Raw genomic sequence first — 25,622 nt, forward strand, 5'->3', positions numbered from 1 at the left:
AGAGACACACACTCAAACCCTAACACAAACAGACACAGGCCTGCAGAGACACACACACTCAAACCCTAACACAAACAGACACAGGCCTGCAGAGACACACACTCAAACCCTAACACAAACAGACACAGGCCTGCAGAGACACACACTCAAACCCTAACACAAACAGACACAGGCCTGCAGAGACACACACTCAAACCCTAACACAAACAGACACAGGCCTGCAGAGACACACACTCAAACCCTAACACAAACAGACACAGGCCTGCAGAGACACACACTCAAACCCTAACACAAACAGACACAGGCCTGCAGAGACACACACTCAAACCCTAACACAAACAGACACAGGCCTGCAGAGACACACACACTCAAACCCTAACACAAACAGACACAGGCCTGCAGAGACACACACTCAAACCCTAACACAAACAGACACAGACCTGCAGAGACACACACACTCAAAACCTAACACAAACAGACACAGGCCTGCAGAGACACACACTCAAACCCTAACACAAACAGACACAGGCCTGCAGAGACACACACACTCAAACCCTAACACAAACAGAGACAGGCCTGCAGAGACACACACACAAACCCTAACACAAACAGACACAGGCTTGCAGAGACACACACACACAAACCCTAACACAAACAGACACAGGCCTGCAGAGACACACACACACAAACGCAGAGAGCAACATAAACAGCAGACAAACCCAGTCCTTCTGGAATGGGACTCTCAGCCAGTCAGTATCATGGCTCTGGCCAAAAACACACTACACAATAACAGGCTGTGCTGCGACTGCACTGTTTAAGAATACATTTTCACTGCGTCGTCTTTAATGTGTGTGTGTGTGCAATGTTTTCTTTGAAGACGTTCTTATCTACTTGCTGCCCGCCATGCCCTCCAGATGGGGAGAGGAATCACTGAGCCTCTATGAGAATTCCCTTAGCTCAGCACTAATATCTCGCTCTCTCTCTCACTCTCACTCTCACTCTCACAAGCAAAAACAGAGACTTGAAAATGGATTTGAACACACTCAACCACACACATACACTCCCAGCAAACATTCTCCACATTCACCACACACATCCAGTACGCAGACACACTGCCTGAAGACGATCCGACAGTGTTGAATATGTTACGTAATATAATGTTAAAGCTCACACTGACCCAACCGCACTGCATTTTCTAAGCAGGGCCTTGTCACTAAGCAGGGCCTTGTCACTAAGCAGGGCCTTGATGATGTCACTATTCTAAAACAAATGAATTAAACATGATAATAATGAACCATCAAATTCTTATCAGGAGAGGAATAAGACAGGAATATCTGCTGCGTTGCTGGGCACTGATTGTGAAACATTACAGAAAGAAAGACTCCTAGTTAAAGCCAACACGACCAGAAATAATGGCAAGAGGCGAAGGAAGTGAGTGTTTAATGAAAGTAGTGAATCACAGAAAGTCTGTACTGATAATGGGCTTTGTTATGGTGGAGTTTCAGTCTAGGACTAACTGGGAGACTAAGTGTTTAAATAAGCTCAGTTAACCCAGAACTAAAGTCTTGTGTAATTAGTCAGGTGCACGATTAAAGGGGTAAGAACTTTCTGATTTAGCCTCGGTTTCAATTCTCCTCATTAGGAAATGTGACTGAGAACAAGATTTGGGTCATGGAGGCGTGCTTTATGTGGGTGTCTGTTGTGTGTGAGTGTGTGTGTTCGAACGTGGGAAGCATTTGTACTTTCACTCTTCCAAAACAGTACACAGTTACAGTCACTCACCCTTCTAAATAACTTGAAACCATCTAACCAGGTATTTGTGTCTGGAAGTAGCCTAGACTAACTAGCAAGCAAGCCAACTTATTTAGTCAATTAGCTTTAGCCGGCTGGTGTGTGACCGTGACAAAGTTGGTTTGATATTGGAAAGTGTATCTCTGGGCTCGTTAGGGACCGTCAATAAATTATAACATTTACATGGGACAATATTCTGATGTTGCACATCTTTTAGTTTACTCATCAAATGCTTAAAATGTTTGGTTAGAGTTTTACAATTTGGAGCTATTGACATTTAAAAATATTGTCCCATGTGCATTGTGTAATTTACTGATGCTCCCTAACTAGCCCCATAGGGATATTGAATGTCAAACCAAATTGACCATGTGCATTACGATCGGGTCATGTGCAGCTGCTCTCTGAATTTATGATTATTTTGGTGCTGCCAGCTGTGGGCAGGATTGAAATAACTCCAACCCAATTAAAACTGTTACAGAACGCTTCATTCCGTGACATACAATTTTCCATAATTATCTTACAAATCTCAGATTTGGACAAGACTGACTTTATGACCAAAATTATTTTATTTACACTTTGTACTCAATTTTGACATTACAATAAATGTTTCACTCATATCGAATCCACATAGGCCATTTTATATGAGAGAAGTTGTTTATTGCCTTCAGTTGCTCTTTAAGTTCTGGGTCCATGGATGTTAATAAGGATCTGACCCTTTCTTTCAATTTTTGCCTGAAATAACATTCCCAAATCTGACTGCCTGTAGTTCAGGACCTGAAGCAAGAATGTGCATATGCTTGATACCATTTGAAAGGAAACACTTTGAAGTTTGTGGAAATGTGAAATGAATGTAGGAGAATATAACACATTAGATCTGCTAAAAGAAAATACAAACAAAAACACATGCTTTTTCATTTTTTTTATCCATCATCTTTGAAATGCAAGAGAAGGGCCATTATATAATATTACAGTTTAGGCGCAATTCAGATTTTGGTCACTAGATGGAAGCAGTGTGCGTGCAAAGTTTCAGATTGATCCAGTGAAGCGTTGCGATACTGGACAATATTTTGTATCAAATCAGCCCAAATGTGCCCAAATGGTGAATTGATACATTTTCAAATATTTTCAAGATAACTATAGAGAACATACAACAATTATATGGTAATATAATTTTTTTGTTTACACACTCCCAGGAATGTCATACATGATGGATCATTAGCTTATACACCAACGTTCACACACCTAGATGGCTGGGTGGGGTGGGTGTGGAGCCAGAGACAGCAGGGGTTCAAACTGTATATCCCAGTTCCTACATTTGAATTAAAAAAATTCATTTTATCAAACAAAACTATGCTACATTTTATCTCTGTCTGGTACCCTCAGGATGACAAATCAGAGCAAGATTAATGAATGTAAGTACATTATTTACCTTCAGAGGTGAATGTATCAAACCAGTTGCCTTGATAAAAGTGTTTTGTTGTTGACTGTAATAGCTACTGTAAATTGGACACTTCAGTTAGATTAACAATAATTTAAGCTTTCTGCCCATATAAAACATATCTATGTCCTGGAAATTTTGCTGTTACATACAACGTCATGCTAATCACATTAGCGCACATTAGATAAACCGTCCCGGTATAGGGACACCGATCCAGTTTAACTTGTTATGGCTGCAATCCCCCTATCGGGATAAGTGTCATCAACAACCGCTGAATAGCATACATTCGAAAAATATTACTACAAATATTTATATTCATGAAATCACAAGTGCAATATAGGAAAACACAGCTTAGCCTTTTGTTAATCCACCTGTTGTGTCAGATTTTGAAATTATGCTTTACATCGAAAGCAATCCAAGCGTTTGTGTAAATTTATCGATCGCACGACAAAACATTAAGTACACTGAGCATCAGGAAGCTTGGTCTTGAAAATCAGAAAAGCAATCAAAGTAATCGTTTACTTTTGATGATCTTCGGATGTTTTCACTCACGAGACTCCCAGTTACAGTACACAACAAATGTTCCTTTTGTTCCATAAAGATTATTTTTATATCCAAAATACCTCTGTTTGTTTGTCGCGTTATGTTCAGAAATCTACAGGAAACAGCGGTCACGACAACGCAGACAAAAATTCCAAATAGTTTCCATAATGTCCACAGAAAAATTTCAAACGTTTTTATAATCAATCCTCAGGTTGTTTTTAGAATATATAATCGATAATATATCAACCGCAAATGTCTTTCACAGTAGGAGAGGGAAAAAAAATACCTATCCAAACTCTGTTGCGCGAGCAAAACTCATGTGACCACTTGATGCGATGTTATCGTTCTGGCTCATTTTTCAAAATAAAAGCCCGAAACTATGTCTGAAGACTGACACCTTGAGGAAGGGATAGGAAAGGAATCTGGTTCATATCCCTTTAAATCCAGCTAAAGGAGGCTATGGAACATGGAGTTTTCAAAATAGAAGCCACTTCCTGTTTTGATTTTCCTCAGGGTTTCGCCTGCAATATCAGTTCTGTTATACTCACAGACAATATTTTGACAGTTTTGAAACTTTAGATGGTTTTCTATCCAATACTAATAATAATACGCATATATTAGCTACTGAGACTGAGGAGCTGGCCGTTTACAATGGGCACCTTTTCATCCAAGCTACTCAATACTGCCCCTGCAGCCATATGAAGTTAGAGAAAAAAGAAAGAAGGAGGATCGGAACAGGAAATACGAAAGATGCTAACACCTGTGAAATCGTGATTTGTCCAAATAACCAGTGGTGAAAAACCCAAGCACCGGAACTAATGCTGCTCACTATTTCACTTATCGCATTGTATCATGACAGATCTACCATTTATGTTTACGTAGTCTATCCACGAGAGATTATGTATAAGCAACTAATGTGTATCTTATGGCTAAGTTAGCAATTAGCATTGCACAAAAAAAATTGTTTCGTATTCAACCAAAGGCCTACGCAGTGGACAGCTGGGTGACCGAGGGCAAGCCAGAACCAGAGACACGGACACAGTGTGAAGCCCTAGGGCCAACAACACCTTCATCCCTGGCAACTACCTGAAAGCTCAGGGCCAAACAAACACAGAACCATCCAGTTATATTCCAGGCCTTTCCGTGCAGAGCAAAGTGCTTGGTTGGTGTGTTTCTGACTGGATGACAGATCGTTCCCCTGCCACCTGACCAGATGCCAGTCAGACAGACTTATCCAGACCTCTGTGCCTGTTAGGATTAGCCCGGAGTGACGTTCTGCTGTCACACACACACACATGCACTGCCTACGTGCACACACGCAAGCGCACGTAGGCAGGGACGCAGGCAGACACACTCATACACTACATGGCCAAACGTATGTGGACACCTGCTAGTCGAACATCTCATTCCAAAATAATGGTTATTAATATGAAGTTGGTCCTCCCTTTGCTTCTATAACATCCTCCAGTCTTCTGGGAAGGTTTTCCACTAGATGTTGGAACATTGCCACAACGACTTGCTTCTATTCAGCCATGAGCATTAGTGAGGTCAGGCACCAATGTTGGGCGATAAGGCTTGCCTCACAATCAGCATTCCAATTTATCCCAAAGGTGTTTTTTAAAAGTTAACTAAGTCCTACCCCGGCCAAACCCTAACGATGCTGGGCCAATTGTGCACCGCCCTATGGTAATCCCAATCAAGACCAGTTGTGATACAGCCTGGAATCGAACCAGGGTTGGTAATGATGCCTCTAGTACTGAGCTGCAGTGCCTTAGACCCCTGCGCCACTCTGGAGTTTGAAGAGGTTGAGGTCAGGGCTCGAGGTCAGGGCTCTGTGCAGGCCAGTCAATTTCTTCCACAACGATCTCGACAAACCATTTCTGTATGGACCTCAAATTGTACACGGGAGCATTGTCATGCTGAAACAGGAAAGGGTCCTTCCCCAAACTGTTGCCACAAAGTTGGAAGCACAGAATCATCTAGAATGTCATTGTAAGCTGTAGCGTTAAGATTTCCCTTCACTGGACTTAACAGGCCTAGCCCGAACCATGAAAAACAGCCCCGGACCATTATTCCTCCTCCACCAAACTTTACAGTTGGCACTATGCATTGAGGCAGGTAGCGTGTTCCTGGCATCCTCCAACCCCAGATGAATCCGTCAGACAGCCAGATGGTGAAGCATGATTCATCCTTCCAGAGAACGTGTTTCCACTGCTCCAGAGTCCAATGGAGACAAGCTTTACACCACTCCAGCCGACACTTGGCATTCATGAAGCTCCCAACGAACAGTTCTTGTGCGAACGTTTCTTCTAGAGGCAGTTTGGAACTCGGGAGTGAGTGTTGCAACTAAGGACAGGTGATTTTTACTCACTACACACTTCAGCACTCGGCGGTCCAGTTCTGTGAGCTGTGGTGGAAAAAGTACCTAATTGTTATACTTGAGTAAAAGTAAAGACTCCCTAACAAAAAATGACTAAAATGAAAGTAAAAGTCATCCCAGAAAATACTACTTGAGTAAAAGTATAAATATACTTAAGTATCAAAATGTAATGTAATTGTATCAAAAGTAAAAGTATAAATCCTTTCACATTTATACTAATTTCACTAATAGACTAAGAGCTGGGTTGACAGCGTATGACAGGAGCAGACTGTTGCTGTGGCTGTACTGTTGTCTTAGCTGGGTTGCAAGACAGGTCAGGAAACAATGTAGCGCAGTTGACATTTAAAGGTAATTTTACCATTGAGCCGACATCAGCATTATTGACTTGCGTTCTCCGGTAAAACTGTCTTTAATTGGTGCATAGCCAAAAAAGGATGATTGAATTGAATCACAGCCTAAAATAGTCTAAAATAGAGTTGGAAAGAGTTGGAAAATTCCTGCTTTGGTTAATAGTCATGCATAGTTTTAAACATACAGTACAACAGCCTGAATCGCAGTCAGATAATGCTTGTTATTCTTTAGATAAGATTCGTACATGGGTATGTTGAAAATCCTAGAGATTTAGAACAGGGTGAGTGGGTGAGTGTTTAGTAATCTCTTACTGTGCCATAGGGCAGCCAGTCCCTTCTCTGCTGTGGTGACTAATGATGATCATTAACATGACACGTGTATGTGTGTGTGTGTGTGTGTGTGTGTGTGTGTGTGTGTGTGTGTGTGTGTGTGTGTGTGTGTGTGTGTGTGTGTGTGTGTGTGTGTGTGTGTGTGTGTGTGAGCGTGCGTGCGTGCGTGCGTGCAAATGTGTGTACGTGTGTGTATGTCCTTGCTCTTCCATTTTCTCTCTCAGGGGCCCCAGAGGAACCACAATCTAACCCTCCATCCTCCCCTCATCCCCCTCTCCCCCCTCATCCCCATCCCCTCATCAGCACCATGACTTCCAGGTTAAAGCAGGGGTTGAGGGCTGAGCATCCCCATTGACAGAGCTTCAGGTTAGGTTGACCTGGGGGATATACACACTAGGGCTATAGACTACTCTATACTGAACATATGCTAACATGATAACCCAGACATATTGTTAAATTAGTAATAATCGTTCACATTAAATTAATAACACAGACTTCTACGTAATCTGTTTTGATACCTCTAGACCAATTCAGACTGCTGATCTGAGGACCTTTTTGATGAAAAATGTGTTTGTTTTCAATGATCCTGTTTTTCATTTCGTATTTGATGTGTATCTTTGTAACCCCAGTCATACACGGTTCTCTCTGCTACCTCACGGGAATCGGTACCGGAGCGCAAAGTCTAGGTCCAAAAGGCTCCTTAACAGCTTCTACCCCCAAGCCATAAGACTGCTGAACAATTAATCAAATGGCCTCCGGACTATTACATTGTGTCCCGCCACTCCCCCAACACCCTCTTTTACGTTGCTGCTACTCTCTGTTTATCATCTATGCATAGTCACTTTAACTATACCTACATGTACATATTACCTCAATTAGCCCGACTAACCGGTGCCCCCGCACATTGACTCTGTACCGGTATCCCCTGTATATATCCTCACTAATGTTATTTTGACTGTCATTTTACAGTTTTGTTTTTATTTAGTATTTCTTTACTTATCTATTGTTTACCTAATACCTATTTTTTACTTAAAAATTGCACTGATGGTTGGGGCTTGTATTCGGCGCATGTGACAAATAAACTTGGATTTTTATTTGATTTGAATTACAGGGCTCATTTGTGAAAGAGACATTGGTCTCAACTTGAATCCCTGTCAAAATGAAGGTTAAACAAAATACCATCTCTCTCTCTTTCTGACACACAAATACACACATACACACATACACACAGTGAACCTGTAATAAGCCTGGTGTCTGTGTTCTGATGACTTTCTCCAGCAGCGAGAAGAGAATAATTAATGGTTTCGTTTGTAATGATATGAAGTTGAACTAGTGGAACAGCTTGACATGTCTCTGGCTTGTTCTGACTCTCTCATTTCCTTTCTGTGTTTCTAATATTCACCCTTCATACATGCCTGCTGAAATCCATACACTCCCACCCATGTCTCAATACCAGCCACTTTGCTCAATCCACAAAAACGCGCAAGTACACACACACGGTGTGCTCAGTATTTCTCAATAATGCTGTTGGTTCTATTTTTCACTCCTCCATACCTCTCTCTCTCTCTCTCTCCCTACCTCCGCTCACCCCTCTCTCCCTCTCCCTACCTCCGCTCACCCCTCTCTCTCTCTCCCTATCTCCACTCCCCCTCTCTCTCTCTCCCTACCTCCGCTCACCCCTCTCTCTCTCTCCCTACCTCTGCTCACCCCTCTCTCCCTCTCTCCCTACCTCCGCTCACCCCTCTCTCTCTACCTCTGCTCACCCCTCTCTCTCTCTCTCTCCCTACCTCCGCTCACCCCTCTCTCTCTCTCTCTCTCTCTCTCCCTACCTCCGTTCACCCCTCTCTCTCTCTCTCTCTCTCTCTCTCTCTCTCTCCCTACCTCCGCTCACCCCTCTCTCCCTCTCTCCCCCTCTATCTCTCTCTCTCCCTCCTCTATCTCTGATAAGCCCTGGCATTGTTGTGGGATTCTGTGTCTCTGTGTTTCGGAGTTAACGTTGATCCTCCTCCCACTGCCAATAACTCCAACTGGAGGCTTACTGGGTCTACCCTGTACCACCTCTGTTCATTATTCCCTGATCCTGAACTAGTCTCTAACAGAAAGCTCAGTGGGGGATGTACCACTGATACTCATTACATGCTGATCCTGAATCAGTTTCTCCCTCAGAGGGCTTACTGTGGTTCTGGCTATAAACAACTGATCTTGAATCAGTTTATGACACAGAGGGCTCAGAGTGCCCCATAAACACTGAGTGTACAAAATATTAGGAACAGAGCTTGGTGTGGCCTATCTGGACCAGCTTATTAAAGGCTGATTCCAAATCAGCCAGATCTGATTACTCTAACATTTGTATAGAATACACATTATGGACATTGTTACCACTGAGCTGAATCCAGAGAGGTTTGTGTGTTTTTGTGCTTGTATACATGCATGCGTGCGCGTGTGAGTAATCTCGAGTCAAAGGAGGACAGGATGCTATCCTCTTGGGTCCTTTCCAGGTCAGAGCAGAATAAAAGACAGACTAGTATCTGTTGTTAGGCCCTCCCTCACTGTGTTCTATACAGAACACCACTAATGAAGGCATGTCCTGACACCTTGGTAATCTGACACCTCTCCTTCACTTTCTGTTCTTCCTCAAACACCACACACACATAAACGCAGTTGGACACACACACACACACACACACACACACACACACACACACACACACACCCCCCCCACACACACACAGTAACACACACACACACACACACTGCAATAGCTCACAAATAGCTTGTGTATTCATTTGTGGTGAGGTGGGAGATGGAGAGACACAGAGAGAGAGATGGAGGGGTGAACCGTGGTTGCTTCGGCGCCAATGTATCCAATCCTCCTAATTGTATTTGTCCAGTGTGACAAGTGGTGAATGATTGGGTTAACAGAACGCTCCTTGGCTGAGGGAGGGAGGGAGAGTGAGGAGGAAAGAGAGGGAGACGGAGTGAGTGAGTCAGCGAGGAGAGAGAGGGGAGAGGAAGAGGAAGAGAAGGAGGAAGAGTTGGAAGGGATGCATTGTGCTGATGTGGTTGTTTTAGACCTGGCTATCTTGGCCATTCATGGATGAACCAGCCCCAGTCCACTCAACAGCAGTTCTCTGCCTTTCCTCTATGGCTGTCACTCTCTTTCCTCTCTCTTTTTCTCTTTCTCTCCTTGCATCTCCATCTTCACTCCTGGCACTCCCTGTCACATGCAGAATAAACAAATAACCAACAAATCTACTCTGGGCTTTGATGAGGGCCAAAAAGAGTCCAACAGTAACTTATTCTGTTACATACAACTCCGTCACCTTTCTCCACACGTTTACCTGCTGTAAACTACGTACGTGACAAATACAATTTAGATTTGATTTAAACCATAATGACAATTGATACTTCAATGCTTAACAAATTCTGACAAATCATACATCTCAATGAGTCTCAACTACCTCCAGCTGTATATACCCATTGCCCAAACAATGGACCACATTTCCAAGGCCATATTCAGACATTGGGAGAGGATGTCGTGGTCAGAGAGAGAGAGAGAGAGAGAGAGAGAGCCTACATACATCAGTTGATGAATGGTGTCTTTCAGCGTGTGTGCGTGTGTGTGTCTGTTTAATATAGTGGTCTTTTAATGGCGTCTAAATGCTTCCTAAGGGACCGTGGTGATCTGCGGGCTAACGGCACTAACCACACAGCTGATAAGTGTTGTGATGGATGGAGAGTGTTTGTGTTCTGACACACCAGCACTCCAATACTTCTCTCTCTCTTTCTCTATCTGTTTCTCTCCCTCTCTCGCTCTGTGTTTCTCTCTCTCTCTCGCTCTGTTTCTCTCTCTCTCTCACTCTGTGTTTCTCTCTCTCTCTCTCTGTGTTTCTCTCTCTCTCGCTCTGTGTTACTCTCTCTCTCGCTCTGTGTTTCTCTCTCTCTTTATCTATTTTCTGTTTTTCTGTCTCATGCACTATTTATTCTCTCCTCTTTCTCTCCATCAGTTTCCATCAGTTTTTTCTTCCCCTCTCCCTGTTGCTTGTAGGTCCCCCTCCTCTCACTCTTTCTCTTACTGTTCCTCTCCAAAATGGAACATTTCTCCATCTCTCGCACCCCTCATCGCTCACTCTCCTTCTCTCCCCCTTCGCTCTTCTCCTTCAGTCTTTCTCTTTCCCTCTCTACATCCTTCCCTCTTCTCCTTCCACCCCGCTCCCTTCCCTCTCTCTACTCTTCTTCCATCGTTCCATCTTCTCCTTCTACACCGCTCCCTTCCCTCTCGCTCTCTACTCTTCCTCCATCTCTCTCCATCGTTCCCTCTGTCTCCTCCCAACATCCCTCCTTCTCTCTCTCCCTCCACCCTCTCTTCATAGTGAGTAATGTGTTTGGCGTTTAGGACGCTGTAACTCTGGCTCCCGCCCAACATGATTTGCATGCCAAGACCACGAGCCAATCAGGCGGCACAATGGAGCAGATGTCCTTGGCATTTCTGACATCAACAGAGGTGACCCTGAAAACAGGAAATTAGTCTCAGAATGAATCAAGTATGTGGTCTATAATTGGGAAGAGTTAGCGACAAAATGAATGCCATGCTGGGTGTATGTTGGGTCTAATTGGAAAACGCTTTAATGTTATGTGGAAAATCCTAATGTTTACTGATGGTCCCAAGTTACTTCAATGAGGTTTAATGCATGAATTCAACTGCTTACACTCTCTTAGAAAAAAGGTGCTATCTAGAACCTAAAAGGGTTCTTCAGCTGTCCCCATAGAAGGAACTAAAGAACCCTTTTGGGTTACATGTAGAACCCTTTCTACAGAGGGTTTTGCATGGAACCCAAAAGGGTTCTACTTGGAACCAAAAAGGGTTCTCCTTTGAGAACAGCCGAAGAACCCTTTTGGAAACATTTTCTCTAAGAGTCTACATCATAACAGATTAAGATACAGTATGTGATATGATACTTTCTGGTTTCAGGTAGTATACGCCTAACGCTGTATAATATATCTGTTATTAGACAAATGCTTTATTCAGACAACTTTGAAAATAACTTCTTCTTAGGGACATTCAATCCCGGCCAACTCAGTTTGAAATGGCGTTACTTAAAGGGATATTGTGAGATTCTGAATGTAGTTAGTGGAAGTTAGCAATAGTTTCGCAAGCCAATAATAACTGGTGTTAGCATAATGCTAACTTACCTGTAGACTTTCAGTCATTGAGCTAACGCTGGTAGCATTGGCTCGCAAAACTTCCTTCATACTGCACGCACAAACATCAAAATGTTATCCACATGTTCATCTGACTCTGGGTAAGTAGAATGACATAATCTCTCCCTCTCTTTCTCTCAAACTATTATCTACTCTTCTAGTGTTTGTCATACTGTCACGCTCTGACTCACTCCTTCTCTCACACACACTCTTTTATAATATGTTTTTCTCTCTCTTCTGTTTTTCCCTCTCTTCTAGCCATGGTAGCCAAAATAATGGGCCTTTTTATACATGACTCTAAGCCTGATGGGATGCTAATTGCTTAATTAACTCAGGAACCACATCTGTGTGGAAGCACCTTCTTTTAATATACTTTGTATCTCTCATTTACTCAAGTGTTTCCTTTATTTTGGCAGTTACCTGTATCTGTACCCTGGCCTGACAAATCGTTGGTCTCTTGATTCGTGTTCATAGAGATAAATAGGGAGATGTGCTGTAAACACACAAATTACAGAATCTCACATTATCCCTTTAACAGACCAGCTGGGTAATTAAAAAAATAAAAATAATTCAATTAATAAATAAGACTGTGTTGCTTGGTCATCTAGAACTGAGTGTGCCCGTCAGCCAGAGCTCTGTGTTTAAATCTAATTAAAGTCTATGAGGAGTATTTGCCTCACAGACAAAAATAGGCTGACAAACACAAGGCAATAACCCACCGGCTAGTGATACTCGGGAGTGTGTGTGTGTGTGTGTGTGTGTGTGTGTGTGTGTGTGTGTGTGTGTGTGCTTCTGTTCAGAGTGCCAGGTTCACATGCATGCACACTTTCTTTGTTTCCACGTCATTTTGAAGTTAAGCCAATGTGGAATAGATGTTGAATTGACGTCTGTGCCCAGTGGGCAGGCATGACACCATTAGCCCTTCCACCACCTGCCAGAATAATGGCACCTTCTGTCTGGCACACCTGCCAGCCATCCAACACTTCTACCTCAGGTGTCATTACTTAACATTCTCTTTGACCTCTACCCTTCCACCTCTCTCTCTCTCGCACTCTCTTTCCCTTTCTCTTTCTCATTCTTTTTCTCTATTTCTCTTTCCCTCGCTCTCTCTTTCTCTCTCTCTCCCTTTCTCTCTCTCTCTCTCTATGTTTCTCTCTCTCTCCCTCGTTCTCTTTTATCCCTGTCTCTCTCTCCTCTCAAACTCTTATCTATTCTTCCGGTGTTTGTCATTTTTTTATTTTACCTTTATTTAACCAGGTAGGCAAGTTGAGAACAAGTTCTCATTTACAATTGCGACCTGGCCAAGATAAAGCAAAGCAGTTCGACAGATACAGATGTTAACACAGTGTCCAAAGAAGGGCCGGAAGTATACAGAATGGTGTCGTCTGCGTAGAGGTGGATCAGAGACTCACCAGCAGCAAGAGCGACCTCATTGATGTATACAGAGAAGAGAGTTGGTCCAAGAATTGAACCCTGTGGCACCCCCATAGAGACTGCCAGAGGTCCGGACAACAGACCCTCCGATTTGACACACTGAACTCTATCAGAGAAGTAGTTGGTGAACCAGGCGAGGCAATCATTTGAGAAACCAAGGCTGTTGAGTCTGCCGATGAGGATGTGGTGATTGACAGAGTCGAAAGCCTTGGCCAGATCAATGAATACGGCTGCACAGTAATGTTTCTTATCGATGGCGGTTAAGATATCGTTTAGGACCTTGAGCGTGGCTGAGGTGCACCCATGACCAGCTCTGAAACCAGATTGCATAGCAGAGAAGGTATGGTGAGATTCAAAATGGTCGGTAATCTGTTTGTTGACTTGGCATTCGAAGACCTTAGAAAGGCATGGTAGGATAGATATAGGTCTGTAGCAGTTTGGGTCAAGAGTGTCCCCCCCTTTGAAGAGGGGGATGACCGCAGCTGCTTTCCAATCTTTGGGAATCTCAGACGACACGAAAGAGAGGTTGAACAGGCTAGTAATAGGGGTGGCAACAATTTCGGCAGATAATTTTAGAAAGAAAGGGTCCAGATTGTCTAGTCCGGCTGATTTGTAGGGGTCCAGATTTTGCAGCTCTTTCAGAACATCAGCTGAATGGATTTGGGAGAAGGAGAAATGGGGAAGGCTTGGGCGAGTTGCTGTTGGGGGTGCAGTGCTGTTGACAGGGGTAGGAGTAGCCAGGTGGAAAGCATGGCCAGCAGTAGAAAAATGCTTATTGAAATTTTCAATTATGGTGGATTTATCAGTGGTGACAGTGTTTCCTATCTTCAGTGCAGTGGGCAGCTGGGAGGAGGTGTTCTTATTCTCCATGGACTTTACAGTGTCCCAGAACTTTTTTGAGTTAGTGTTGCAAGAAGCAAATTTCTGCTTGAAAAAGCTAGCCTTGGCTTTTCTAACTGCCTGTGTATAATGGTTTCTAGCTTCCCTGAACAGCTGCATATCACGGGGGCTGTTCGATGCTAATGCAGAACGCCATAGGATGTTTTTGTGTTGGTTAAGGGCAGTCAGGTCTGGGGAGAACCAAGGGCTATATCTGTTCCTGGTTCTAAATTTCTTGAATGGGGCATGTTTATTTAAGATGGTTAGGAAGGCATTTTTAAAAAATATCCAGGCATCCTCTACTGACGGGATGAGGTCAATATCCTTCCAGGATACCCCGGCCAGGTCGATTAGAAAGGCCTGCTCGCTGAAGTGTTTCAGGGAGCGTTTTACAGTGATGAGAGGAGGTCGTTTGACCGCTGACCCATTACGGATGCAGGCAATGAGGCAGTGATCGCTGAGATCTTGGTTGAAGACAGCAGAGGTGTATTTAGAGGGGAAGTTGGTTAGGATGATATCTATGAGGGTGCCCATGTTTAAGACTTTGGGGAGGTACCTGGTAGGTTCATTGATAATTTGTGTGAGATTGAGGGCATCAAGTTTAGATTGTAGGATGGCTGGGGTGTTAAGCATGTTCCAGTTTAGGTCGCCTAGCAGCACGAGCTCTGAAGATAGATGGGGGGCAATCAGTTCACATATGGTGTCCAGAGCACAGCTGGGGGCAGAGGGTGGTCTATAGCAGGCGGCAACGGTGAGAGACTTGTTTTTAGAGAGGTGGATTTTTAAAAGTAGAAGTTCAAATTGTTTGGGTACAGACCTGGATAGTAGGACAGAACTCTGCAGGCTATCTTTGCAGTAGATTGCAACACCGCCCCCTTTGGCAGTTCTATCTTGTCTGAAAATGTTGTAGTTTGGAATTAAAATGTCTGAATTTTTGGTGGTCTTCCTAAGCCAGGATTCAGACACAGCTAGAACATCTGGGTTGGCAGAGTGTGCTAAAGCAGTGAATAGAACAAACTTAGGGAGGAGGCTTCTAATGTTAACATGCATGAAACCAAGGCTATTACGGTTACAGAAGTCGTCAAAAGAGAGCGCCTGGGGAGTAGGAGTGGAGCTAGGCACTGCAGGGCCTGGATTCACCTCTACATCGCCAGAGGAACATAGGAGGAGTAGAATAAGGGTGCGACTAAAAGCAATAAGAATTGGTCGTCTAGAACGTCTGGAACAGAGAGTAAAAGGAGGTTTCTGGGGGCGATAAAATAGCATCAAGGTATAATGTACAGACAAAGGTAAGGTAGGATGTGAATACAGTGGAGGTAAACCTAGGTATTGAGTGATGAAGAGAGAGATATTGTCTCTAGAAACATCATTGAAACCAGGAGATGTCATTGCATGTGTGGGTGGTGGAACTAATAGGTTGGATAAGGTATAGTGAGCAGGACTAGAGGCTCTACAGTGAAATAAGCCAATAAACACTAACCAGAACAGCAATGGACAAGACATATTGACATTAAGGAGAGGCATGCTTAGTCGAGTGATCAAAAGGGTCCAGTGAGTGGAGAGGTTGGTTGAGGGTCACGGCGATTTAGACAGCTAGCCAAGCCAACCGGTAGCAAGCTAGCATAGGATGGAGTCTGTTGTTAGCCACCTCTTGCGTTCGGTCAGTAGATTAGTGGGGTTCCGTGAGGTAGAGGGGATTAATCCAAATCACACAACAACAACAAAAATAAGAACAATAGATATAGTTATAGAGGCCCGAGAAGAAAACTAACTAGAAAAATAATAATAAAAATAAATAAATTGTCCGATTGTCTATTCAGATAGCAGCCGGTAAGACAGCTAACGGTTAGCGGGCCGCAGATGGGCGTTCAGGTAACGTCGCGACAGAGGAGCCAGCCGGATCTCCTTCAGGTAGATAACGTCGGCAGTCCAGTTGTGAAGGCCCGGTGGGGCTCCGCGTAGGCAGTGAAACGGGTCCGGATAGGTGACTGCAGCCCAGGAGTGAATGATGGAACTCAGGAGTGATTGACGGAGCTGGCTAGCACCGGAACAATCGATGTTTGCTCCGGAATCGACGAAAGCCGACTGTCACACGGATAGCAGCTAGCTAGCTGTGAGATCCGGGTATGAATGTCCAGAGAGCAGTTGAAATCCAGGGACATGGAGAGAAAAATTGGTCCGGTATGTTCCGTTCCGAGCCGCGCTGCGCCGTACAAAACTGGCGATAGATTTTCGAGCTAAAGGATAGCTGATGACCACAAACCGTGGTTAGCTGAATACTAACGATTTGCCAGTAAAGAAGCTAACTAGCTTCTGATTAGCTTCTGGATTAGCTTCTGGGCTAGCTCCTGGCTAGCTTCTGGCTAGTTTCTGGCTAGCTTCTTGGAGTTTCTGGCTAGCTTCTTGGAGGATTACAGATCTGAGGTAAATAATAATTTTTTATAAATATAAATTGGTGAGGCTGGTTGCAGGAGAGTGTTTAGAAGATGAGTTGATGGAAAATAAAAATAAAATGTATGTGAAAAAAGTTGTAAATATATATATATACAGGACACGACAAGACGAGGACAAAAGACGTCTGAACTGCTATGCGATCTTGGAGAAAAAAGTCATATAGCCTTCACTGTCACTGTCACTCCGACTCAGTCTCATTTTCTCACATGCACTCTTTCATAATCTAATTCTCTCTTTCTTTCTCTCTCCCTGTCTTCCTATCTTTCCTATCTTTCCTCCCATAGCTCCACCTTTCAGTGGGCAGTGGAAGCTGAGCCCTACCGTCCTTTCCTTCCCACTGTTAGCAGCTCCTCAGTCCACACACACACTCCTTTGTCTCCACGTCGCCACAATCTATTTTTCCCCATCAGACCAGGCAGAAAATATGCTTTATCCAGTAGAAAATATGAGGAGTCATGGTGGGTTGTAAAGGGAAAATATGATAAACCTCTCATTTATGAAGATTTAGAGGTTTGGCTAAGCTCAGGCTTCAGTGCAGATCTATTCAACAGATATCTATATCCTGGCCTGACGAATCCTATGTCTCTCGATTTGTGTTTATAGAGATAAAAGAAAAACAGGGATGGATGTGTGCTGTAAACACACACATAAGCTCTTAACATGTTTATTTTAAAATGTTGTCCTTGGCCAGGTGCTTATTGGTTGTTAAACAGACAGACACACACACACACACACACACACACACACACACACACACACACACACACACAATATTTTACATGTACAGTTCTCCTAAACTTAGTGAGTTAATACTCTTAGCCCACTCTTAACTGTGAGTTACAGCTTCCACAGTCCCTGGGTCTATAAAGGCCTGTCTGCCTTTCCCAGTTGGGACAGTAACACCCTACACTTAGCCACATGGTACAGGCCCACACCCAGCTAAACACACCCAGATGTAGATGGGAGAGACTCCAGCTAAGGGGACTAGTAGGGCAGAGGTCACATAGACACTGACTAGTATACTTACGCACTTGTACACTTCTCCATCAACACTCCTGCAACTTAAAAGGATACTGCAAGATCACCCAGAGTCAGTGGAACTCGCGGAGACCATTTGTATGTCCACGACTTCAACTGACTCATGGGTAAGTAGAACAGCGGCACAACTGCAGAATATCGCAGTATCCCTTTAACCACATAACCATCACCACAGCAAGCAAGTGATAAACTCTACTACAAGCTATACAAAACGCCCACAAGTGAAAATCCCTGAAACCCACAAAATGAATGCATTTCGCAATACATTCAACAAAATGACTATGGCCATAGGAGTTCTGGGAACAGGATAATTCATACCCTTTGCACATCCAAATACGTCTTTAGTTGTAATTGGAAGGCACAGCTACCACTCTGTCCATTCCAATAGACAGTCCAATAATGGGAAGGCACAGCTACCACTCTGTCCATTCCAATAGACAGTCCAATAATGGGAGGGTACAGCTACCACTCTGTCCATTCCAATAGACAGTCCAATAATGGGAGGGTACAGCTACCACTCTGTCCATTCCAATAGACAGTCCAATAATGGGAGGGTACAGCTACCACTCTGTCCATTCCAATAGACAGTCCAATAATGGGAAGGTACAGCTACCACTCTGTCCATTCCAATAGACAGTCCAATAATGGGAAGGCACAGCTACCACTCTGTCCATTCCAATAGACAGTCCAATAATGGGAAGGTACAGCTACCACTCTGTCCATTCCAATAGACAGTCCAATAATGGGAAGGCACAGCTACCACTCTGTCCATTCCAATATACAGTCCAATAATGGGAAGGCACAGCTACCACTCTGTCCATTCCAATAGACAGTCCAATAATGGGAGGGCACAGCTACCACTCTGTCCATTCCAATAGACAGTCCAATAATGGGAAGGCACAGCTACCACTCTGTCCATTCCAATAGACAGTCCAATAATGGGAGGGCACAGCTACCACTCTGTCCATTCCAATAGACAGTCCAATAATGGGAAGGTACAGCTACCACTCTGTCCATTCCAATAGACAGTCCAATAATGGGAAGGTACAGCTACCACTCTGTCCATTCCAATAGACAGTCCAATAATGGGAGGGCACAGCTGGACAAGTAGGGACATGTCCATCCACACGGTCGAATATGTCCACAGTGGTAACTATGGTGAGCTGGGATACTGTGTTTAACGTGGCGTATCACCCTTCAATTAACAGCCCTCCATCGCTCCACTTCTCCCGTCTTAAGAACAGATGCTCATTAACAGATGGTTTACATCTGACCGTCTCACACTTCTCCCTCCCCCTCTCTCTCATCCCTCTGACTCTTATCCTGCTGTCTGATGCTCAGTGATGTGAGGTGAAGGAAGGGAGGGAGGAGATAGGGGTGACTGATCAATGTTCAGGTGGGGGAGGTTGAGGATGTCTAGGAATGATGCATTGGAATGTTGAAAATAGTGACACGCACACACAATCCACGGATGCAAAAAGCACTTTGGCAGAGAAAAGGAGAGGACACAGATAGTGAGAGAAGGCCTGACTGGAGGTCACAAGAGAGAGTGGACAGGGCTGTACACAGGGGGGTTCCAGGCATGCTAACGAACTTTGAAAGAACACAACACAAAAACAATAAATTTAAAGAAAACAACGTTGATTTGACATGCAGACCACAACAAACTCAACAAAACACAACAAACCAAATTCTGACATCCATCATTCATCTGTATGGTGTATAGACTGAAATCCCCATATGAAATCAACCTCAACTAACACAGACTTAATGCTGCTGCTTTGATGTACTGATCGCTTTAAATAGAGCTCAGATTTAGTGTGTGTGTGTGTGTGTGTGTGTGTGTGTGTGTGTGTGTGTGTGTGTGTGTGTGTGTGTGTGTGTGTGTGTGTGTGTGTGTAAATATATAAATATATAAATATTTGTATGGTGGTTTCAATGTAAAAGAGATTTTACATGATGATGCACATCACACTGATTAATTTCACTCTTTTTCGTTGTCATGGTAATTCTGAATCATACAAATACAAAATCAACCAAAGCAACAGTTGGTAGAATGTTTTTGGGTTGATAAGACAACAACATTGAATTAAAATCCATTATTTTTCAAATAAATTCATATTAATACACTTACAATTGAATATGATGACATCATAATTGAAAATAACAACTCTAGTAGAATGTTGAAAGTTAGAATGTTTGGTTGATAGTCACTGTAGGTCATATTGATTTGAAACTTAGTTTGTGGGAACAACCCCAAACCTAGTTGTGTGACTTGCTTCTGCTATCCAAGATTGTACATTTTTCAACAATGAGCTTCTTCAAATAATTTCACGTCTCTACCATGGATGGCACAGTAGCTTCCTGTCGTCATCAATGGTAAGAATCAAAAAGTGAATTGCTTAATTTGGTGTAGTTCTCAAGAATCCATGTTTAGAATGCATTTAGGTACATCTACAGTAGAACTGGGTTTATGTGTGACTTTAGGTCAGGTCCTCCCGAGTTTCTCAGATATCTAGCTACCACAACCAGCACCTGCCTGAGCAGGAGAAACAGCGTCTGTTCCACAAGCACATGGACATGAGGCGCAAGATGGAGTTTTACAGGAACGTAAGGAGGGAGTTCTACAAGCAGCATGTGAGCTCAGGGGACCCGTGGTTATTTTCTGATGAAGAGAGCTGCAGAGATGGACTTCCTGGAAATCGCTGATGTTTTTAGTAGAAGTAGTATTAAGATAAAAATAATGTAAAAAATATATATGTTAACTTTATTTAACTAGGCAAGTCAGTTAAGAACAAATTCTTAATTACAATGACAGCTTAGGAACAGTGGGTTAACTGCCTTGTTCAGGGGTAGAATGACAGATTTTTACCTTGTCAGCTCAGGGACTTGATCTAGCAACCTTTTGGTTACTGGCCCAACGCTCTAACCACTAGGCAACCTGCCACCCCTAATAAGAGAGGATCAGTAAGTATAGTAAGTTTGATAAATGTAGGTTGTTGTCTATTTTAAATTGATTAAAATAAATCATATTTTAAAGCTACAATATGTAACCAACCAAATTCACATAGAAATGTGAGTTGTAGATCATTCATTCCAGTTGAAAGTCTAAGAAGCGGTAGATCTGTTCTATGTGTGCTATTTCTATGCCTCCCCTTCTGAAGTTTTGTTTTTGCCTCTTTTACTTTTGGTTTTGTACACCAGCTTCAAACAGCTGAATATACAATATTTTGCTTATGGAAAATATATTTCACAGCGGTACAATGATTCTATACACAATGACTGCTTGTTTTCTGACATAAACTGAAATTAGGTGAAATATTAGAATTATAGCAACCAGGAAATGGCTGCGCGATTTCTGCATAGTGCATCTTAAAGTATAACAATTGTGATGCATCATTTTTGAGTGTGTGCCTGTGTGTGTGCACACTTGCCTGTGTTTCCATGCATGCAATCATGTTTGGGCATGTGTGTGAGTGTGCATCCATGCTTGGGTGTGTGTGTCTGTTTGAAGCACATCGTTAGTGTGTTTACATAGTTGAGTGAGTGATGCTTGACGGAGCGTTTCTGTGTGCTCTCTGTTGTTAATCACCACTGTGTGACTGTGAATGAGCTGTGCCTTCCAGATACTTCTAAAGCACATAAACACACAGAGAAAGTGTTTGTGTGTCTTGGATGGGCCGTGTGTGGTGTGTTTCAGTGTGTGTGTGTGTGTGTGTGTGTGTGTGTGTGTGTGTGTGTGTGTGAGTGTATTTGTATGTTTTGGACAGGTTGTCTGTGAAATGAGCCCAATGCTGCTCTGGCATTGCTTCAACACTCTGGGCAGAGTGGGCCAAGAGAGAATGAGCGAGAGAGAATGATAGCAGATTGTACAGTAAACAGACGTCACTCAGCCTCTAATCAGTATGAGGCCAGAAAGGTCAGGCTGACAAACAGATCACAGATCCAGATGACAGCTCAATCCCAATCAGCCAGGGGAACGAGTAGAGCACAGAGACAGATGCTTAGTCACCCCATATCGACTGGAACAGACTGTAGTGTATCACTAAACGTAAATAATCATCAATGTTCCAATCACTGCGCATTCTAATCACTTCAATCTGGGATCAGTCTTTCCCCTACATCCTGAGTCACAGAACATCTTAACTTTCACCCTCACTAAAAATAAATACACAACTGTACATTAAACATACAGTAATCATGAATGTATATAACATGGTATGATATCAATGCATTTAATTTTCAAATGGCATGATATCATACATTGGTATGTATACTGTACATGCTACACAAATAGACCCCCACTTCTCAAACATAAATTGTGAGTGGTTATGACATTATAGTACAGTATATTGATACTGCTCTCGTGCTCTCTGTACGGTGTGTAATTTAGGTAGCTTAAGGTTAGGTCACCTCTATACTCTACACTACATGTGGGAGATTCCTCATCAATCAAGAAGGATTAAGGCAATATTATCTTCTCACACACACTCTGAAGCTGTGGTGAACTCTGGAGTGTGTGTGTGTGTGTGTGTGTGTGTGTGTGTGTGTGTGTGTGTGTGTGTGTGTGTGTGTGTGTGTGTGTGTGTGTGTGTGTGTGTGTGTGTGTGTGTGTGTGTGTGTGTGCGTGTGTGTGTGTGTGTGTGTGTGTGTGTGTGTGTGTGTGTGTGTGTGTGTGTGTGTGTACTTGTGATCCTTCATGTCGTGGAGACATGGATTTCCCTCCAAAGGACAAAAGCAGATTATGACATACTCTGGGAGTTGAGACTGATGGTTGAGAGAGACTTGAGTAGGCGGAGGAGAGGAAAAGCAAGGGATGATGTGTGGAGTGTGTTGTGTATGGAGAGATGGATGGAACAGAGGGATAGAGGGAGTGGAGATGGAGACAGCCCAGCTGTTCTGTCTGGACTACTTGCAGCATGCGCAATGAAAAACACTCTCCCTGAAATAAAGTGACTTCTGACACTATGGTTCCGTAGGAAACAGCTCACAGTGATAAAGTCCTCCCTCTGTCTCCCTGCCTGCCTCCCTCCAGTCCTCCCTCTGTCTCCCTGCCTGCCTCCCTCCCTTTGTCTCCCTGTCTCCCTGCCTGTCTCCCTCCCTCTGTCTCCCTGTCTCCTTGCCTGCCTCCCTCCCTCTGTATCCCTGCCTGCCTCCCCCCAGTCCTCCCTCTGTCTCCCTGCCTGTCTCCCTGCCTGCCTGCCTCCCTCCATTCCTCCCTCTGTCTCCCTGCCTGCCTCCCTCCAGTACTCCCTCCCTCTCCCTGCCTGTCTCCCTGCCTGCCTGCCTCCCTCCAGTCCTCCCTCTGTCTCCCTGCCTGCCTCCCTCCCTTTGTCTCCCTGTATCCCTGCCTGCCTCCCTCCCTTTGTCTCCCTGTCTCCCTGCCTGCCTCCCTCCCTCCTCCCTCTGTCTCCCTCCAGTCCCCCCTCTTTCTCCCTGCCTGCCTCCCTCCATTCCTCCCTCTGTCTCCCTGCCTGCCTCCCTCCATTCCTCCCTCTGTCTTCCTGCCTGCCTGCCTCCCTCCATTCCTCCCTCTGTCTCCCTGCCAGCCTCCCTCTGGTCCTCCCTCCGTCTCTCTGCCTGCCTTCCTCCCTCCATTCCTCCCTGTGTCCTGCAGTACTCCCCATCACAGACCTTGTACTGTCCATTGAGTGAGGCTTGCGGGGCTCATCCAGCCTCTATGATCAGACCTTCCATCTCTCTCTTTCTCCCCTCTCTTCCTACCCCCTCCATCCTTCCCCCTCCCTCCCTTCCTCAATCCCCCACTCACCATCGAAGACTTTGTACTGTCCATTGAGGGAGGCTTGCAGGGCCCGTCCAGCGTCTCTGATCAGGCCCTCCATCTCTGTGCGACTCAGATTGGATAGGCTGTCCTCCATGACACTGGTGCAACACGTGTAGCCCTGGGGACAGATCCTCAGGTGCTCTCCTAGAGGAGGGAGAGACAGGAGAGAGTAGTTCAGGAAAACCTTAACTCTAGCCTTGAAAGGAATGCATCACTCTTTGAAGTAGTTACGGGCGTAGTTGACATATTATAAACTGGGTGGTTCGAGCCCTGCATACTGATTACCTGACAGCCGTGGTATATTAGACCGTATACCACAGGTATGACAAAACATACAGTGAGGGGGAAAAGTATTTGATCCCCTGCTGATTTTGTACGTTTGCCCACTGACAAAAAAATGATCAGTCTATAATTTTAATGGTAGGTTTATTTGAACAGTGAGAGACAGAATAACAACAACAAAAATCCAGAAAAACACATGTCAAAAATTTTATAAATTGATTTGCATTTTAATGAGGGAAATAAGTATTTGACCCCTCTGCAAAACATGACTTAGTACTTGGTGGCAAAATCCTTGTTGGCAATCACAGAGGTCAGACGTTTCTTGTAGTTGGCCACCAGGTTTGCACACATCTGAGGAGGGATTTTGTCCCACTCCTCTTTGCAGATCTTCTCCAAGTCATTAAGGTTTCGAGGCTGACGTTTGGCAACTCGAACCTTCAGCTCCCTCCACAGATTTGCTATGGGATTAAGGTCTGGAGACTGGCTAGGCCACTCCAGGAGCTTAATGTGCTTTTTCTTGATCCACTCCTTTGTTGCCTTGGCCGTGTGTTTTGGGTCATTGTCATGCTGGAATACCCATCCACGACCTATTTTCAATGCCCTGGTTGAGGGAAGGAGGTTCTCACCCAAGATTTGACGGTACATGGCCCCGTCCATCGTCCCTTTGATGCGGTGAAGTTGTCCTGTCCCCTTAGCAGAAAAACACCCCCAAAGCATAATGTTTCCACCTCCATGTTTGACGGTGGGGATGGTGTTCTTGGGGTCATAGGCAGCATTCCTCCACCGCCAAACACAGCGAGTTGAGTTGATGACAAAGAGCTCCATTTTGGTCTCATCTGACCACAACACTTTCACCCAGTTGTCCTCTGAATCATTCAGATGTTCATTGACAAACTTCAGACAGACATGTACAGTATATGTGCTTTCTTGAGCAGGGGGACCTTGCGGGATTTCAGTCCTCCACGGCGTAATGTGTTATCAATTGTTTTCTTGGTGACTATGGTCCCAGCTGCCTTGAGATCATTGACAAGATCCTCCCCTGTAGTTCTGGGCTGATTCCTCACCGTTCTCATGATCATTGCAACTCCACGAGGTGAGATCTTGCATGGAGCCCCAGGCCGAGGGAGATTGACAGTTCTTTTGTGTTTCTTCCATTTGCGAATAATCGCATCAACTGTTGTCACCTTCTCACCAAGCTGCTTGGCGATGGTCTTGTAGCCCATTCCAGCCTTGTGTAGGTCTACAATCTTGTCCCTGACATCCTTGGAGAGCTCTTTGGTCTTGGCCATGGTGGAGAGTTTGGAATCTGATTGATTGCCGCTGTGGACAGGTGTCTTTTGTACAGGTAACACACTGAGATTAGGAGCACTCCCTTTAAGAGTGTGCTCCTAATCTCAGCTCGTTACCTGTATAAAAGACTGGGAGCCAGAAATCTTTCTGATTGAGAGGGGGTGAAATACTTATTTCCTTCATTAAAATGCAAATCAATTTATAACATTTTCGACATGTTTTTCTGGATTTTTTTGTTATTCTGTCTCTCACTGTTCAATTAAACCTACCATTAAAATTATAGACTGATCATTTCTTTGTCAGTGGGCAAACGTACAAAATCAGCAGGGGATCAAATACTTTTTTCCCACACTGTATATTTTTACTGCTCTAATTAAGATGGTAACCAGTTTATAATAGCAATAAGGCACCTCGGGGGTTTGAAGT

The 25,622-nt window shown here is 44.0% G+C and overlaps 1 protein-coding gene across 1 annotated transcript in view; it reads right to left on the minus strand.

Moving 5' to 3' along the window:
• Positions 1–25,622, minus strand: part of LOC110508193 (glypican-1) — a 144,835-nt gene that overhangs the window by 46,868 nt on the left and 72,345 nt on the right. The window contains exon 3 of the mRNA XM_036965987.2: positions 23,610–23,768. Coding sequence (XP_036821882.1) covers positions 23,610–23,768 — 159 coding nt within the window. The remainder of the gene's footprint in view (positions 1–23,609; positions 23,769–25,622) is intronic.

The sequence above is a fragment of the Oncorhynchus mykiss genome, chromosome 28 (assembly GCF_057628025.1).
Source record: "Oncorhynchus mykiss isolate SJ-2025 chromosome 28, ASM5762802v1, whole genome shotgun sequence".
NCBI lineage: Eukaryota > Metazoa > Chordata > Actinopteri > Salmoniformes > Salmonidae > Oncorhynchus > Oncorhynchus mykiss.